Source organism: Dryobates pubescens, chromosome 35 (assembly GCF_014839835.1).
Source record: "Dryobates pubescens isolate bDryPub1 chromosome 35, bDryPub1.pri, whole genome shotgun sequence".
In the NCBI taxonomy this organism is placed as follows: Eukaryota; Metazoa; Chordata; class Aves; order Piciformes; family Picidae; genus Dryobates; species Dryobates pubescens.
The window spans coordinates 1,736,445-1,753,092 of NC_071646.1; the positions used below are offsets into that span (position 1 = coordinate 1,736,445).

A 16,648-nucleotide genomic window follows, 5' to 3' on the forward strand; every position below is an offset into this window, starting at 1 on the left:
TGCTCAGCAAGAGGCAGGAAAGGCCTCTGGGGGGATCCAAGTGCTCCTGTTCTGGAAGGATGTCACCAGCAGCCCTGTCAGGTTCTTCAGGCAAGAGCACCTCCTCCTCCTCCTCCTCCTTGTTCCAAGAGCTGGTGTCAAGGATGAACCTGAGATTCTCATTGCCTTGCTGCCACAGGAGCTATTTATAGACACACCCAGAACTTCTCTTTTCTGTTGGAGCTGCACTCTTCAGGGGCTGGCAATGAACCTCCCTAGGGCACAGATGGCTTTGGTACAATGCCTTGGGAACAGGCAAGAGGAGAGGCTGGAAGCAAATCCTCTCCCAGCACAACACACTGGGGGAGGGGAGAGGGGGAAGCTTCCTCTTCCTCTTGCTGCTGAACAAACCCAGCACCTCTCAGGCCTGTCTCCTCCTTCCTGATCATTTCCTTGGATGCTCTCACCATTCCCTAAGGATTTTCAGTTGCTCAGCCGTAGTTAAGCTCTGCTCCAGGGGGCTGGGGCTGCAAGGGGTGTGTGTGTGTTGGGGGGGGGGGGATTTTGCTGCTGCCTGTGTGCTAGAGGCATGGAGCATTGGGGGTGACTGTAGGCACTTGGGGTTCCTATACATTTGGAGCAGCTATAGGCAGTGGGGGCACCTCTACACTTGGGGTAGCTGTGGGGCATTTGGGGTACCAATAGCTTTGGGGCAGCTATTTGCATTTGGATGAGTTGTGTGCATTTAAGGTAGCGTTTGGGGGAGCTCAATGCATTTGGGGTGACTTCAATGCATTTCCCATAGGCATTGGGGGTAGCTGTGGGGCATTTGGGGTACCAATACCTTTGGGGCAGCTATTTGGATTAGCTGTATCAACATGAGGTAGCTCTGCATTTGGGGGAGCTCTATGCTTTTTGGGGTGACTTCAGTGCAATTCCCATTGGCATTTGGGGTAGCTGTGGGCATCTGGGGTACCAACACCTTTGGGGCAGCTATTTGCACTTGGGGGGGCTCTGTGTATTTGGGGTGACTTCAGTGCAATTCCCATTGGCATTTGGGGTAGCTGTGGGCATCTGGGGTACCAATACCTTTGGGGCAGCTATTTGCATTTGGGGGGGCTCTGTGTGTTTGGGGTGCCTTCAGTGCAATTCCCATTGGCATTTGGGGTAGCTGTGGGCATCTAGGGTACCAACACCTTTGGGGTAGCTATTTGCACTTGGGGGGCTCTGTGTGTTTGGGGTGACTTCAGTGCAATTCCCATTGGCATTTGGGGTAGCTGTGGGCATCTGGGGTACCAATACCTTTGGGGTAGCTCTGTGCAACCAGGGTGCCAAGATGTTGAGTTCTCCTTCCTGTACTACCTTTGACTAAGCAGCCACTGCTCAGGGCAAGCAGCACTCCAGGCATGCAGCAGCTCCCCCTTCGCCATCTCTAGCTGCTGAGAAGCCAAAGATGCTGTGCATGAGCGGAAGCCACTCTGCTGTTTTTCACAGCTCCAACAGCTCCCTAGCTGAGCTGTGAGCAGTGGTCTGAGTGGGGAGCTGGAAAGCAGCCCAGTGGAGCCTGTGCACACCGCACAGAACCAGGCCCTGCAGGGTGTCACAGCTCCCTGGCTGTCACATCTCTTGCGGGTGAGGCCAGTGGGACCCAGCCAGGCAGCACAAGCGTGGGCAGGGGGCTGGCTGCGTGGCAGAGCTGCTGCTGCTGCCAGCCCTGGGGCTGGTGCAAGGTTTGTGGCACAGAGTCTTGTTCAGTCTCTCTGTGAGCTGTGTGTGTGTCAGCTGTGTGCTCTCTGTGTGTTATTTCTCTGTGTGTTCTCTCTGGGTGGACCTCAGTGCCTCGAGTGTGCCCCCAGCCTGTGCTGCACGCCCGGTGTGGGCAGCTGGGGTTTATCTTGTGTCTTTTTGGGTTTGTTTCTGTTTCTTTCTTCCCATCCCCTCCTCTCCTTTCCCTCTCCTCCTTGGCCCCATCCTCCTCCCAAGTGCCCAGCTCCCCCAGGTATTTAAGAATCCGACAACCCAACCTGGAAAGCATCAATCTGGAGTGGGATCACCCAGAGCATCCCAACGGAGTCCTCACAGGATACAACCTTAGATACCAAGCCTGTACGTGCCACACTTTCTCTTCTCACTGATAACAATTAGTCACTTTCTCCTCTTAGTGGTGATAATTAAGTCATTAAGTGTGTAGGTTTTCCCCCCCTTGCTGCTAATTACTTTGTCACCCAGCACTGAAAGTTCTCTGTAAGGAGCTGGAGGCTTTCACCACGAGGTGAGGCACGCTGGGGTTGATCCTGGAGCAGTGCCTGGCAGCTCCAGCTAACCAGGGAGGGTGGTTGGGTGCTCAGCAGTTGTCCAGGCTTGGCCACTGAAGGGGAATGAGTTTGAGCTGTGATTCAGCACAGTCTGAGGAGCTCAGGTGCCCTCTCAAACCCGAGCTCCTGGCTGTGCAGCAGTGCAGCACGCTCAGCACATTGCTTGGGGTTTGTGTGACCTTCTCTGAGAGCCTGGCACCTGTGCTCTGCCTTTCCTTGACCACTTCTACAATCCTGAATGCCCCTGCTGGCAGATCCCCGTGGGATCCATGGGCTCATGTGCCCCCAGCCACCCCTCAGTGAGGTGGATTTAGGAGCAGCTCCAGCCCTGAGCCCGTGTGGCCCCACAGCGACCGCAGGCTGGTCCTGGGGGCAAGGTGAGGAGGTAGAGGACACAAATGACTTCTGAAACAAGGCTGAAGCCACCACAACCTGCCTTTCCTCCCCAGTTAATGGATCCAAAACGGGCAGAACTCTGGTAGAGAACCTCTCCCCCAATCAGACAAGGTTCACCCTGCAGAGGACAGACCCCATCTCGCGCTACCGCTTCTTCCTGCGTGCCCGGACCCAGGTGGGAGAAGGAGAAACCATAGTGGAGGAGTCACCAGCCCTGCTGAACGAAGGTATGTGAGCAGCAGCAGCTCCTGGCTCTGCTGAGGCCTTGGGGGAGCTGATGGTACAGGGCAGGGATCAGCCACAGAAGAAATGCAGGTCGGAGCATCAGGTGGTTCACAGAGCAAGCGGCGCCAGCCTCTGGCTGGTGCTTGGCTGCTATCTGCTGCATGGAGAGAGGGGTGGAAGGATGGAGGGATGAAAGGAGAGTTGGATGGATGGATGGACAGAGGGAGAGAGTGAAGGCTGGAGAGAGAGGGAGAGAGTGAAGGCTGGAGAGAGAGGGGGAGAAGGATGGATGGATGAAAGGGTAGATGGAAGGACAGATGGATAGAAGGGTAATAGAGGGAGAGATGGATAGATAGATAATAAAGGGAGGGAAGGAAGGAAGGAAGGAAGGAAGGATAGATAGGGAGACTGAGTGCTTCATCAGCAAGGCTCCTAGGGCAACAGCCCTGTGGTGCAGGGAACCATCTCGCTGCCCCTGAAGCAATCAGTGTCCACCTGCCCCGCAGCAGGAGGGCATCTTGCTCTCCCCTCGCTGAAGGTGAAGCTCTGTCCCCTGCAGGCTCTGTGTGAGCTAAAGGAGGAGCAGGTCTGGCTGGTTTTTCACAGGGCATCCTCCAGGCACCGAACCCGAGGCAGGGGCTGTGCTGCCACTGCCCTGTCGCCCCCCTCAGCAGCTGGCCTGACCCTCCGAAGTAAAGCTCCAGCTCCCAGACTCGTAACAGGATAAAATGTTCATTGTGGGACATTCATCAAACTAAGTGAAAGTGCAGGAGCCCTGAGGGAACTCGGGCAGACAAAAGCTGCCTCTTTCCTTTCCTTAGCGTTTGCTAAAGGACTCTGATTTGGTTAGGGCTGGGATTTAATGGGGGCTTTTGTCTCCTTCCCTCCCCCTTCCCCCTCTCCCCCTCCCCAGCTAATGGCTTTGAGTAGACAAAGCAATTCCTGCTGATGACCCAGAGGAAATGAAATGCTTCCTGACACCTCTTAGGTGGGCTCCAGCTTTGCTAATTGAAAGGAGAGGGTGGGAGATGGAGCTGCATACGCAGTGGGGTCCAAAAAAAGACCCCCAGTCAGCTGAGTTCCACCCTGGCAAAGCTGAGAGGGGAAATGTCAGGCAGGAGCTGTGCTGAACAGAGTGGTAGAGCTCAGGGATGGGACTGGGGCTGGTGGTCAAGAGGCTGATGTCCGTTTGCTCAGCTGGGTTTGTTCCTGGGCATGGCAGCTGCGAGCAGAGTGCAGCTAAACGCCGGCCAGGAGCAGCTGCCGTTGTTGTGTTGCCTAACTGATGGAGCAGGTCCAGCACAGAGCAGCAGGGCAAGGTAAGGTCGTTGAGGGGTGGAGGATGCTCCCACCAAAGGGCCACTTAGCAGAAGGACAAAGTGTTGGCAAAGCTGTGAAGAGTGTTCAGAAAGCTGTGAAATCCAAGTGGTTCACAGGCTGAAGTGTGGCAAAGTTGGAGCTCAGAGCAGCAGGCCCTGAGGTACAGCCTGGCACAGGTGAGTTCTGCTGGTGACAGGCACCCAGAGCAGCTCCTGGTGCCCACCTGGGTGGGAAAGGACCTGCTGGAAAGCTACAGGGAAGATGAGTTTGGAATCCAACCCCACAAAAGCAGATGAAGGAAGCTGAAGGCATTAATGCACCCAGGGGTGGATCTCTGCTTGCCAGACTCCTTCACCTGAGCAGCTGACACAGAAGACCTCTCTGTGGTGGTGTCTCCATGGGCTCCAACCCACCCAGGGCAGGATGAGAGCTGTGCTAGGAAGACTGAGGAGAAATTCAGAGCATCCAAACCAGTCCTTGCTGGGATTAGACTCAAGCCCCTGCTTAAGCACTTCATTTAATCAACATTGTTGGCATCTCTGGAGTGTGTTCAACTGGGGATCTCCATCCTCACAGGGACCGCCCTGCTTGTTTAACTGGGGGTCTCCATCCTCACAGGGACCTCCCTGCTTGTTTAACTGGGGGTCTCCATCCCCAGGGGGACCTCCCTGCTTGTTTAACTGGAGGTGTCCATCCCCAGGGGGACCTCCCTGCTTGTTTAACTGGAGATCTCCATCCCCAAAGGGACTTCCCTGCTCTCTCCACCCAGTGCAAGAGGCTCTGATGCACAGAGGGTGCTGGGCTGTAGCTAAGGCTTTGGTTTCCTCTCTCTCAAGTCTCTGGTGACTGTGTGCAAGTGGTCCCCAGTCTCTCGTTGGTGTGTTCTGGTTGTTTTATATATTCCTCTGTTCTTTTCTCTCTCTCTCTCTCTCTCTTCCTCTCTCTTCTCTGCTCTCCTCGTATCCCCCTCTCTCTCCCTGGTGCTGCCCTCTGAAGCCACTCCAACCCCAGGTACCGTACCAGCCGGAGGAGGTAACAGGCATGGGGCAAGGCTCCCTCCAGCTCTGCTCGCTCTAAGCATGCACTCCATTAACCCTTTCAATGGGAACAGCAAGTGGCAGGAGTCTAAACTGGGCACAGGAAGCCACATGAGGCAGAAATGAAGCCCCCTCCTCTCCCCCCAAAGGCAGAAGGAGCAAGGGCAGACTCCACAGCAGGGGCTGCAAAGATCAAAACCTCTCTGGGAAGGGCTTCACAGCCTCCTGGTGACAGTGAGAGCCACCAAGCACCACAGCTCCCACAGGCTCCAGGGGCAAAAAAAATCAGACTCAGGTTGCCCCAGGAGGTTTCTTTAAGCTGGAGCCTGCTCAGAGCCACTTCAAAATGTGGTCATCATTGAGCAGTTTGGGTCTTTTTCTCCCCTTTTTTGCCTTTCTCACCACCATGAGAGAGAGAGGTTTGGGAGAGAGGTTTTTAACTCCCCAGTCCTCTCCCTTTTTAATCTCTGCCCTGCAAAACTCAGGCTATTTCCCAGCCAGCCCTAACTTGGTGGTGCCCATCCTACACCCATGCTCTGCCCTGTGGTATTTAAGCTGCATTTTGACACCCAGGAGCCTTGGGTTTGTTTGCTGTTGCTGCTGGAGCAGCTCTTTGTTTTGGCCATGCAGCTCTGGGCACCACAACCCTCCCCACACACACACCTCCCTCCCACCCCCAGGGCTTTGGGTCAGGAGAATCCTTTTGCTCCTAGGTGCCCATTGAAAGGGTTAAGGACAACGTTTGTGCCCCAGCTGTGCATGTCTGCATGTGAGGCTACTGCTGGCTTTGCCCTCGATTTGCAAATCTCCACAGCAGGGTTGAAGCAGAGAGAAACCTTTCCTTGTGCCCAGGGTGTGGGGGGGAGCAGCATCTTTACCTGCTTTCAAGGAACCCCTCCCCCAGATCCCCAGTGTCAGCCTTGCAAAGCCCAAAGCAGCACTTCAGGTTGCCCAGAGGGCCACCCACCTCTTCCAAAAGCTGCAGCTGTGACTTCCTTCCCCACCCATCCCAACCCCCTCCCCACCTCACAGCCAACGTTCCAGCAGCAGGGCCAGCCCCATGAGCAGGTGTGGGGGGTTTCAACCCACCCCAGCAAGCTCTGAAGGGGGCTTGGTGCCAGCCCAAAACTCAGCCCACATAGATCCTGTGATCTACTTTTCCACCCTCTGTGGCTAAGCTTCTGGCCTGGGGCCACTGGACTCATCTGCCCTGTGCCAAGGGCTCTGGAGGAGGCTGTGCTTTGCCTTTGCTGGGCAGGGCTGCTGGGGCTTCCCAAGGAGGAACAGCTTCTTAGGAAAGGCTTTTCCCAAGGGGTCCAAGTGCAGGATCTGCTCTCTGCACCTGTTGGGGGTTTTTAATGCTGCTTTCCTACCTCGTGGATGTTTCTCTTCCTTTCCTTTTGTTGCACTGATGTCTCCCCAGCCAGTGTTGGTTTGCTTCTTTCCTTTTTGCCCCCTTTCTAAAGCCATCCCAATCTTTTTCTCCCCTCCCCTGCTGTATTTTTTTCTCTTCCTAAACAAAGGAAGAGGAGGGTAACAGATTGGTCTGCTTTGGGTTGCTGAGAGCCTGACAAATGGGTGGAAAGCTTTGGGCTGAGAGGATCTTTGTCCTCCGAGGCCAGGAGGGTGGTTGTGCTGCTCTGCCTCATGCTTCAGCCAAGGTTTGGCTTATCCAAAGGCCTCCAGCTTTTCCCTGTGGCTCAGGGTCACCTCCTAAAGTGCTTTCCCACTTGAGGTGGATATTGCTGAAGTTTGAGGGCACACTGTGATCACAGAATAGTTTTGGTTGGGAAAGACCTCGAAGATGATTGAGTCCAACCACTCCCCAGCTCTCCCAAGGCTGGGGCTAAATCATGGTCCTCAGCACCGCACCTCTGCCTCTTTGAAACACCTCCAGGGAGCCCTGAGGAGCAGCCTGTGCCAGGCTTTGGGAATCCTTTCAGGGGAGAAGTTTCTTCTAATGTCCAACCTGAACCTCCCCTGGTTCAGCTGGAGGCCATCTCTTAGAATTAGAACAAAATTAACCAGGTTGGAAAAGACCTTTGAGATCATGGAGTCCAACCTCTCACCCAACCCCATCTGATCAACTTCACCATGGCACCAACTGCCTCATCCAGGCTCTTCCTAAACACCTGCAGGGATGGAGACTCCACCACCTCCCTGGGCAGCACATCCCAATGGTCAATCACCCTGTGAAGAACTTCTTCCTAACATCCAGCCTGAATCTCCCCTGGCACAGCTTGGGGCTGTGTCCTCTTGTTCTGGTGCTGCTTGCCTGGGAGAAGAGCCCAACCTTGCCCTATCACTTCTTACTAGGGAGAAGAGACCAACCCCCACCTGATTCCAGCCTCCTTTATCCTTCTCTTTATGCTTCCAGCATCACTGCAGTCACAATTTCTCACACTGCTGGAAGCCAGATGAATTATTTGCCACTTAAAGGATAATTCTGCCAGACCAGAGCCCACTGCTCCCCCACCTCTTTGTTATCTACCTTCTGCTAGGAGAAATAGAGAAGCTCAAGGTGATGCCAGAGCTGAAAGAAGTCTAAGAGATGGAGTAGTAGGTTGTTAGGTGTCTCCTGGCCTGGTGAGGAAGCTGAGTTGCCATCAAAGAAGTGGAAGGTGGAGCAAGACAGAGTCATAGACTCACTTCAGTTGGAAAAGGCCTCTAAGGTCATCCAGCCCAACCATCAACCCAGCACCACCATGGCCACTAAACCCTGGCCCCAAGGGCCTTGGCCACACATCTTTTGCACCCCTCCAGGGATGGGGACTCCTCCACCTCTCTGAGCAGCCTGTTCCAGTGCCTGACCCCTCTTGCAGCGCAGATCCAGCACAGATCCTCCTTTGTCTTGCTCTTGAGCTGGCTGCCAGCTCACCTCAGGCCAGGGGCTGGGTGCAGGAGCTGGGGCTGTGCTGAGAGCTGTTTCTCCTCCTAACAAGTGCAGGGCCCAAGTGCAACCCTGCTTGACCTTGCTCAGCAGCTCCATCTCCGCTCCCTGCCCCAGATTCTGGTAGAGTTTTGTGGCTTCCCAGCCAAAGTTGTGTGAAATGGCAGGAAGAGGCTCTTGGCCAGGGGCTGCTGGCACTGAGGCAAAAGGAGAAGGTCCTTTTTCTGCTTCTGTGGTAGTTTTTTTTCTTCCCCCCCTCCCCCAGGGCTAACCTGACAGATCCAGGGTCAGAGCTGGGTTGTGGGTGGCTGAGGGACTGGACCAGCTTGATGAAATCAAAGTGAAGTGCAGGAACTTCCCCTTAGGAAAGGCTTTACCTTTCCTAAGCCTGCACAAAGGGAGAGGTGATATGGAAAAGGGAGGACATCTCATTTGTGCTGTGAGTGGCAAAGCCAAGCTGGGGCTTAGGCTACCTGTGTGTAGGGAAGAAATTCATCAGAGGATTCATCTCAGACTTGAAGGGCAAAAAAAAGGGAGGGGGGGAAGGACTTTTCTCTGCTGCCTTCCTGTCTCTCTGTAATTAGAGATGGGAGGAGAAGGATCCCATTGTTCATTTGAGAAAGGGGCAAGCAGCAGAACCAGAGAACTGCTGACCCCCCTCTCCCTTCCAGAGGCTGCTCAATCCCTTCCTTTCTCTCCCTTGCAGCTCTCAGATTTCTCTCTTTGCCTTTGGGGGAAAGGTTTTGCCATTTCCTTCACTTGTCACAAAGAGGCCCAGAAAGGGAAACAACAACAAAATAACGATGATATTATTATTACTATTGCTAATAACAGCAATTATAACTCTCTGAGGATGGATTTGGTTGATGGTCCCAAGCCATGCCAAAAAAAACCCTCCTCACCTTTCCCCCCAGCCCTGATCATTTTGGTGGCCACAACCCGAGGGGGCAGCTGTTGCTCCAGCCCTTCCACCACCTGAAAAGCACCTCTAAATCATTCAGGAGCAGCAGGGCTGTGTTTTGTTTGCTGTATTTCACCACCACCCAAAAAAAAGACACCCCCCCACCCCCAAAGCCCCAAGAGCCCTGCCGCGATTCCCTGGATCACTGCTCGGCTCTGCTCAGCGCAGGACTCCAGCCCCAAGCTCCAGAGGCTCCTCTTCTTTTCTTTGCTTTCATGCTTCTCCCTCTCAGGATTCCTTTCATGGCCTCATTTGAGCCTCGCACAGGTTTTTGTTTGGTGGGGGGAGGTTTGGGCTCCGTTTGATGGCTCACAGGAGCCAGGCTGCCACAAAGGCAGCAGAGCCGGCTGCGAGCGTCTTGCTCGTTACTTAGAGCCTATTAATTGCCGCGGCCGCATCCCCTTTCCATTAGCCCAGCCTTATCTCCTCCCCACCGTGCCCCTTTGCTCTCCATTACCTGCAAGGATAATGCAGCCTGCAGACAGCGAGAGCGATCTCTGCCTGGCGAGGAGGGGGGCTGCTAATGAGCTGGATGCTCATTTAGATCCTTCCCGGAAGAGTGGGGCCGGGAGCAACAGCTCGGGGAACTGCAGCTGCTGCTTTTCACTCCGGGGTTGCCTGCTTGGACTGGGACCAGTTAGAGCCTGCTGGAAACAGTTAGGGTTTGGGGTGCTGGGGAAGTGGCAGCTCCTCCTCTGCCCTGTCTCCTGCTTTCAGAGAGGGGAGGAAGAGGAATTTCTTTCCCCTTCCCCATCAGACAAACATCAGAGGCTTGGTTCTGTACCTAAAAACTGAGAGCAACTGTTGGCAGAGCCCTGGAAGCAAACATTTGGGTTTGGGGTGCTGGGGAAGGGGCAGCTCCTCCTCTGCCCTGTCTCCTGCTTTCAGAGAGGAAAGAAGAGGAATTTCTTTCCCCTTCCCCATCAGACAAACATCAGAGGCTTGGTCCTGTACCTGAACATTGAGGCAACTGTTAGCAGAGCCCTGGAAGCAGGGGCATAAATCCAGCTGCTCTCCAGAGCTCAGAAAGCTTCCAGCTGATGAATTCTTGCAGCCCTGTTTGTAGAGGAGGCTGTGTGGGACTTCCAGAGGCTCAAAGTGCCAGCCTGGCTCTCCAGCCCCCCACTCATCCTTCCCTTTATTTGCTGCCAGGAGCAGGGATCTGTCTCTCCTTCATTAGCCCTGACAGGGGGGGCAGCAGGCAGGGGACCCCCCGGCCCAGGCTGCTCCCCCAGCCCATGGTGGGGTCCCCTTGCCTTTGAGGATGCTGAAGTGCTCTGATCTCTGGCAAAGACCTCCTTTGCCTCCTCCCCCCGACTGAAGTCTGCTCTCATTAGGGATGGATTTCAAAGCCTGGAAACTGCCCCTTATCTTCTCTCCCCCAAATCTCCCAGCTGAGCTTTTCTCCTGCCTGTATCTCATGTTTAAACACAAATGAGGCTGTAGCTTTGAATCCCAGGACAGCTTAGGGCTAAATCCCCTCCGTGGCTGCAGCTCTGCCTTCTCACTGCCTGGTCCCATCCTGCAGCCCATGGATGCTCTTCCCCCTCCTCCCCTCTCTGAACTATTGGTTTCCAGAGTCACTTGTTCCCATTTTTTAACCTGCTCTTAGTCCTATCAGGATCTTGTCCCCAGTGTCCTCCTCCCTGCCAGGATCAATTTTACCCCTGGTGCCAACACTCCCTCCTCAACACCAGGATCACCTCCCTTCTCCTTGCTCTCACCCAGGGACCTGCTCAGGAGTGAGCCCACATCCTCCTGATGCAAAGTGATGTCCTGCTCTTGGGGATCACTTCCACTAGAGTGCTGGTGCTGGCTGGGCAAATCCTGCCTGGCATCCCTGCCAGCCAGAGCTGAGCTGCAGAGCTCAGAGCCACGCTGAGTGGCCGTGGTCAGGGCAGCATCCAGGAGGGTCCTGGCACTGCAGCTTCCCCCTCTGCCTGCATGCAATACATAGAGCTGCTATCCTGCACAAGCTTTGACTTATCCCAGCTAATCTCTTCCCATCTAGGGTCTAGAGGAGCATTAAGGCCCAATCCCTCCTCCTGCTAAAGCCACCAGAGCAGTGCTAGGTGGTGCAGGCAGTGCTCCAAGGTGCTGTGTGGGAGCAGCACCCTGCAGAGACCCCTAACAAGCCTGGGAGCTGTGGGTTTGCTCCCCCCACCCAGCTCCTGCCTTTCTGAAAGGGACTTTGAGGCTTCTGGGATCCTCTTTTTTTTTGCCTTAAAGGGGAGCCAGGGATTCCCAGGGGAGAGGCAGAGGCTGCATTAGCTGATAGCAAGTGCCTGAGGAGCTCTTTGCCTGGAGTGAGGAGCTGCAGCTCCATCTGGTTAATGGTGACATTAACCTAGTGCCACTCATCTCTTAACCTTCCACACCCCCTCTGTGAAGCAGCAGAGAGGATGCTAATCCTTCTCAACCCAACAAAAGCTTTTGTCCCAGCAAAGCCCTTGATCAGGGCCTGGGTGAAAGAGAAGCAGAACCACCACCCCCTCCCTCCCCCCCTCCAACCCCCCCATTGCAGGGACTGGGCCAGGTTGGAGAGGGCTTCACCACCCAGCAAAGCCTCTGAGGACAAAGCTGTGCCGTCTCCTGCCTGGGTTGGGGTCCCCTCCCTGTCACCAGCATCCCTGCTGCCCCCCCCAGCCCCTCACCCCGCCGTGGGGGGGCTGGGGGCTGCGTGGGGTGGTTGCTGTCTTTGGGAGGCTGCACTGCTGCATGAGGTTGGCTGTGATGCTGTGTTGGTACCGTGCTGGAGGGGAGCTGCTGCTGCCCAGGCAGCCCTTGGGCTGGGATCTTGGGGCTGTGCTGGTAACTGTGGTTCTCTTACAGCTGAGTGACCTACTGCTCTTCTCTGCTGTTGGATCTCTGAGGGGCAGGGCTGAGGGGTTAGGGGGCTGGTGGAAAGCAAAGCCCTGGCTTGCTTCTGGGACACCTTTTCAAGGGCTTTCCTCAAGCCCTTCTGGTTTGTGGGTGAGGTTTTACAGAGCTGGCTTCCTTGGCCTGGCAGGGGGGGATTGGGAAATCCCTTGATCTAGAGTCAGAGGAAAGCAAACCCAGCTGAGTGCCAGCAGCACAGAGCAAATCTGCTGCTTTCCCTTAGGTGCCTCCAGCTGCATTTTCTGCTGGCAGCTTCTCAGAGCCAAGCCCTCTCCCCTGTGGTGGGGCTCAGGACCCTCTCAGCCCTGCTGTGGGGGCCGTGTGTGAAGTGCAAATTCACCTCTTGGCTCTGGAAACACAGCAGAGGGTGAGGGCTGGATTGGGGCTGCTTAGGAAACAAACTGCTCAGCCTTGCTCCCTGGACAGCCTGGGGTGAGCCAGGCCCTTTCTCCTCATTTAAATGGAGATTGGGAGGGGCAGTGCTGGCAAAGGCTCATCCACCTCTCACCCACCTGCTGATGCTGAAGCTGCTCCATCACCCAGCTGTGGTAGCAGGGCAGAGACAAAGCAGGAAGGAAACAGCCAAGAGGCTGCAGGCTGAGCTGGCAGCTCAGAACTCAGAGAATTGGTTTGGTTGGAAGAGACCTCTAAGGTCATTGACAACCCAACCCCAGCATGGCCACCAAACCCTGGCCCCAGGTGCCATGGCCACACCTTTCTTGAGCACCTCCAGGGCTGGGGACTCCACCACCTCCCTGGGCAGCCTCTGCCCAGCCCCTGACCCCTCTTGGAGGAAAGAAATTCCTCCTCATCTCCAACCTTAGAGCTGGGGCTGCTGGGCCCATGGCAAGTGGGAGGATTCCAAATGCTGTTTCTCATTTCAGAGAGCACTGAGTGCTCTCTGCACAGGGTGGGGAGGATGGTTTGAGGACCCTGGACACCCCTCCCCCAAGCACCCCTCACTTTCCTCCTGCTCTGCCCTCCCTGTGATTTAACCCCAGGGCTTTGGGGCAGCAACAGCAGAGCCAAGGCAGAAGAGAAGCAGCTCGCTCAGCCCTGCAGCCCTGGGTGCATGCAGTGGGTGCATGGGAGCAGTGTGCCAGGGGCAGCCCCCTGCTTGCCAGCCCTCTTTGCCCCCCAGCATTGCTCCCTGCCCCTTGGCTGGGCCTGTGGCTGTGCTCACAGGGGGATGGGGAAGGGGAAGTTGGCTCAGCCGCGCGTTTCCCGGTGCCGTCCGCTGCCTCCCTCCCCGGTGCCCCTCACCCCTGTGCCACCCTGCTCAGCTCTCCCTCGTGTGCCTGTGCCTGGGGGATGGGGAGGGCAGCCCCCCCAGGAGCCATCAGCTCATCTAAGAAGCCAGTCTCTCCCTCTCCCAGCTGCAACTGAGCCACCTCCAACTACAGTCGCTCTAACCAGTACTACAACCACCCCAACTACCACCACCGACACAACTACCACAACTACTGACACCACTACTACTCCTCCTCCTCCTCCTGCCACCACAACTACTACTACCACCACCACCACCACCACCACTCCAGCTGCCACCACTCTACCTGCCACCACCGTCGCCAGCACCACAGCAGCCACCGAGAGGGCTCCAGCAGCCACCACAAAGCAGGAGCTGGGTACTGAGCTTTCCTTTACCTCTAACCCCCCCTAACCCTACTGGGACCTCCCCCCAACACCTCCCCCAAGAGAGAGGGCTGAGAAGGGGCCCAAGCAAAGCTGGAGGCATCCCACACCCTGGGGAAGGGCTTTGGGAGGAGCTGGAGGGGGGCACAAGTGGCTGCTGGAAGAGTGGGCAGCTCTGTGCCTCCCTCCTGGTCTCCAGCCTCAGGGCTAAGGCAGCCCTCCCCAGGGGGGTTGTGATGCTTGAGGGGAGCATTGGTGTTTGGGAAAGGAGGTTGGAAGGCCCTAGCAGAAGCTCTCAGAAGTGTTGTCTGGTATCTTCTTGCCACGAACAAGAGGTCCTGTGGCTCTTGGAGGGGATGTCACTCCACATTTAGCACCTCAGCTGTTAGCTCAGAGCCCTGTCAGCACCTATCCCAGTCTCTGGGTTTGTGCTGCTGCTCTTTGCCCACAGGAGAGCTGTGAAGGGCTTTGAGATGCCACCCACAGCCTTGTGCCAGGCACTGCTCAGGTCAAGACACACTTGTGGAGCAGGAGGATCAGACTCTTGGCTGGGTGGAGGCACTTTCTCCACCAGAGGGATGTACCTTGTCCTTCAGCTGCTGCTCTTCAGGCCATCTGCAGCTAATAAATAGTTAGGGGGAGTTGTAGTCAGGTTAGTGACAGATAAACCAAGCCAAGTGCAGAAGGAAGGGCAACCTGAGGAGTTCAGTTGCATGGCTGGCCAGCATGCAGCCCAAAAATGCCAGTGGAGGAGCTGCAGGAGCTTTGGAGCTCTTCATAAAGGCAGAAAGGAAAGAGGAGTCACAATGAATAAGAGCAGCAATGAGAAATCTCAAAGGTGGCATCCACCTCACCCCAGGGGCTGGAGCCCACCCAACCTCACCCCAGGGGCTGGAGCCCAGCTGTTCCAACCCCTTCCTTCCTACCTCTGGCACAAGATCAGCTAAAGATGGTTACAAACCCCACCAAAAAGAGATGCTGGAGCAGGGGGGTGGTGGTGGGGGTGGTGGTTTGTGTGCTGCCTCCCCCTGATGCTCTGCCCTAAACCAGCAATCAGCAGCACTGTTCCTGCTCTGCACTGAGGAAAGATGCAGACCTGAGCTGGGCAACATGAATCTGTGTCCCTGCCAGTGGCAGGCAGCACACACAGAGCCCAGCCCACCCCAGCTGTGCTGTGCAAGTCCCAGATCCATAGAACAGGTTGGGCTGGAAGGGCCCTTGGAGAGCATCCAGTCCGTGGGGAGCACCCAGAGAGAAGCAGCTTCAAAGGCGCTGCAGGGAGCAGGGCTGCAGCTCCAGCCCTGAACACAAGGTCTCAGAGGTGAAGCAAGGGTTGCTAGAAGGGACTAGGTGGGGAAAGGTTGCTGACTGACAAGAGGCAAGGCAGGGGTGAGGTCTGTGGTGCTGCAGAGCAGAAGAGCAGCCACGAGAGGAGCCAGGCGTGTCCCCAAGCACCCTGGGGACATGGGGGAAGAGGCTGAGCCCTAATGCAGGCAGACAGGGCGATGGCTTGGCAGCACAGCTTGTGTTTGGAGCAGGGATTCTAGGGCATGTCCCCCAGCCCCACAGCTTCAGGTCCTTCCAGCTCCCTAAAAGCCACCCAAAGGATCGCAGCCTGCATTGAATCAACCCCAAACCTGAGCTGCACCCTGAATCAACCACCCTCAGCAGCAGACTAAACCCGAGGAGGAACTGCTCTGATGGCATTTAGCACACACCAGGGTAGAGGATTAGCTCTGCTCCACTAGGAATGAAGTTGTTCTGCTCTCCAGAGCCACGTCGAGAGCCCTTAACTTCAAAATCAGCCTCGAGTGACTTCATTGCCCCCCTGGCTGGCTGCAGCCCCAGCAGGGGGAGGGTTTTCCCTCCCACTCTTCCCTTCTCAGTGGTGCCACTGAGTCCCTGTGCACTCAGGCACGTGTCTCCCGTGCTCCTTTGGGCACTGGCTTCGTCAGGAGAGTTCCCTGCTGCCTGAAATCCTCAGGGATTGGCCACAGAAGCCTTCAGACTCCAAAGAGAAGCTGAGTGCAGCTGGACTTGGACAGCAGCACCCAGAGAGCTTCTGCTCCCAGGCTTGGAACCATAGGACTGACCACAGAATCATCCAACCCAAGCAGCAACCTAGCACCTCCAGGGCCACTAACCCATGGCCCTAGGTGCCATGGCCACATGATGTTTGAATGCCTCCAGGGATGGGAACTCCACCACCCCCCAGGCAGCCTCTTCCAACCCCTGACCACTCTTGCAGCAAAGGAATTGTTCCTAATCTCCAGCCTAAGCCTCCCCTGGTGCAACTTGAGGCCTTTCCTCTTGCCCTATCAGTTGATATTAGGGAGAAGAGAGCAATCCACACCACACTGCACCTCTGTTCAGGTAGCTGTAGAGGAGCATCCAATGGCTCAGGTTGGGAGGGACCTCAGAGATCATCTGCTCCAATCTCCCTGCCATGGGCAGGGACACCTCTCAGCTAGACCTCATCCAACCTGGCCTTGAGCACCCCCAGGATGGAGGCAGCCACAGCCTCCCTGTGCCAGAGCCTCACCACCCTCCTACTGAAGAACTCCTTCCTCAGATCCACTCTAACCCTGCTCTCCATCCGCTTCCCCCTTGTCCTATTGCCAGACACAAGGTCTGCCCTCAGCCTCCTCTTCTCCACCCATGGACTTTCCCCCTCCCCCCCCCCGAAAAGGTAGAAATTAAGGCTCTTGAAAGGAAGAAGTTCATCCTTAGCCACACTTTAGGTTAAGCTCAAACCATTGACATCATTTCCCCTCCCTCTCCTCCTCCTCCCCCAAGACCAGATGCTAGCTGAGGTCTCATTGGTGTGTCACCCAAAAATACTAACTCCTCTTCTAACCTGTCCACCAGCCACCAATGGATCATCCATATGGGACATAAGAGCTATGGCTAATAGTAACTGGGCAAACATCACCTGGAGCCACAATTACTCGGCAGGAACTGACTTTGTGGTTAAGTATATCACCAGTAAGCATCAGATCGCGTGGGGACT

The 16,648-nt window shown here is 55.8% G+C and overlaps 1 protein-coding gene across 18 annotated transcripts in view; it reads left to right on the forward strand.

Moving 5' to 3' along the window:
• The window catches only part of NFASC (neurofascin), a 63,609-nt gene that overhangs the window by 31,724 nt on the left and 15,237 nt on the right, over positions 1 to 16,648 (forward strand). For 6 of the 18 annotated variants that reach the window (XM_054176247.1, XM_054176251.1, XM_054176248.1 and 3 more), the window contains 2 exons: positions 1,963 to 2,085; positions 2,744 to 2,917. The exons of 1 other annotated variant lie outside the window; for it this stretch is intronic. In XM_054176247.1, coding sequence (XP_054032222.1) covers positions 1,963 to 2,085; positions 2,744 to 2,917 — 297 coding nt within the window. Of the gene's footprint in view, positions 1 to 1,962; positions 2,086 to 2,743; positions 2,918 to 5,231; positions 5,247 to 13,379; positions 13,632 to 16,506; positions 16,624 to 16,648 lie in introns of all 18 variants that reach the window. 11 more of the 18 variants (XM_054176241.1, XM_054176245.1, XM_054176243.1 and 8 more) reach the window with 4 other exon arrangements.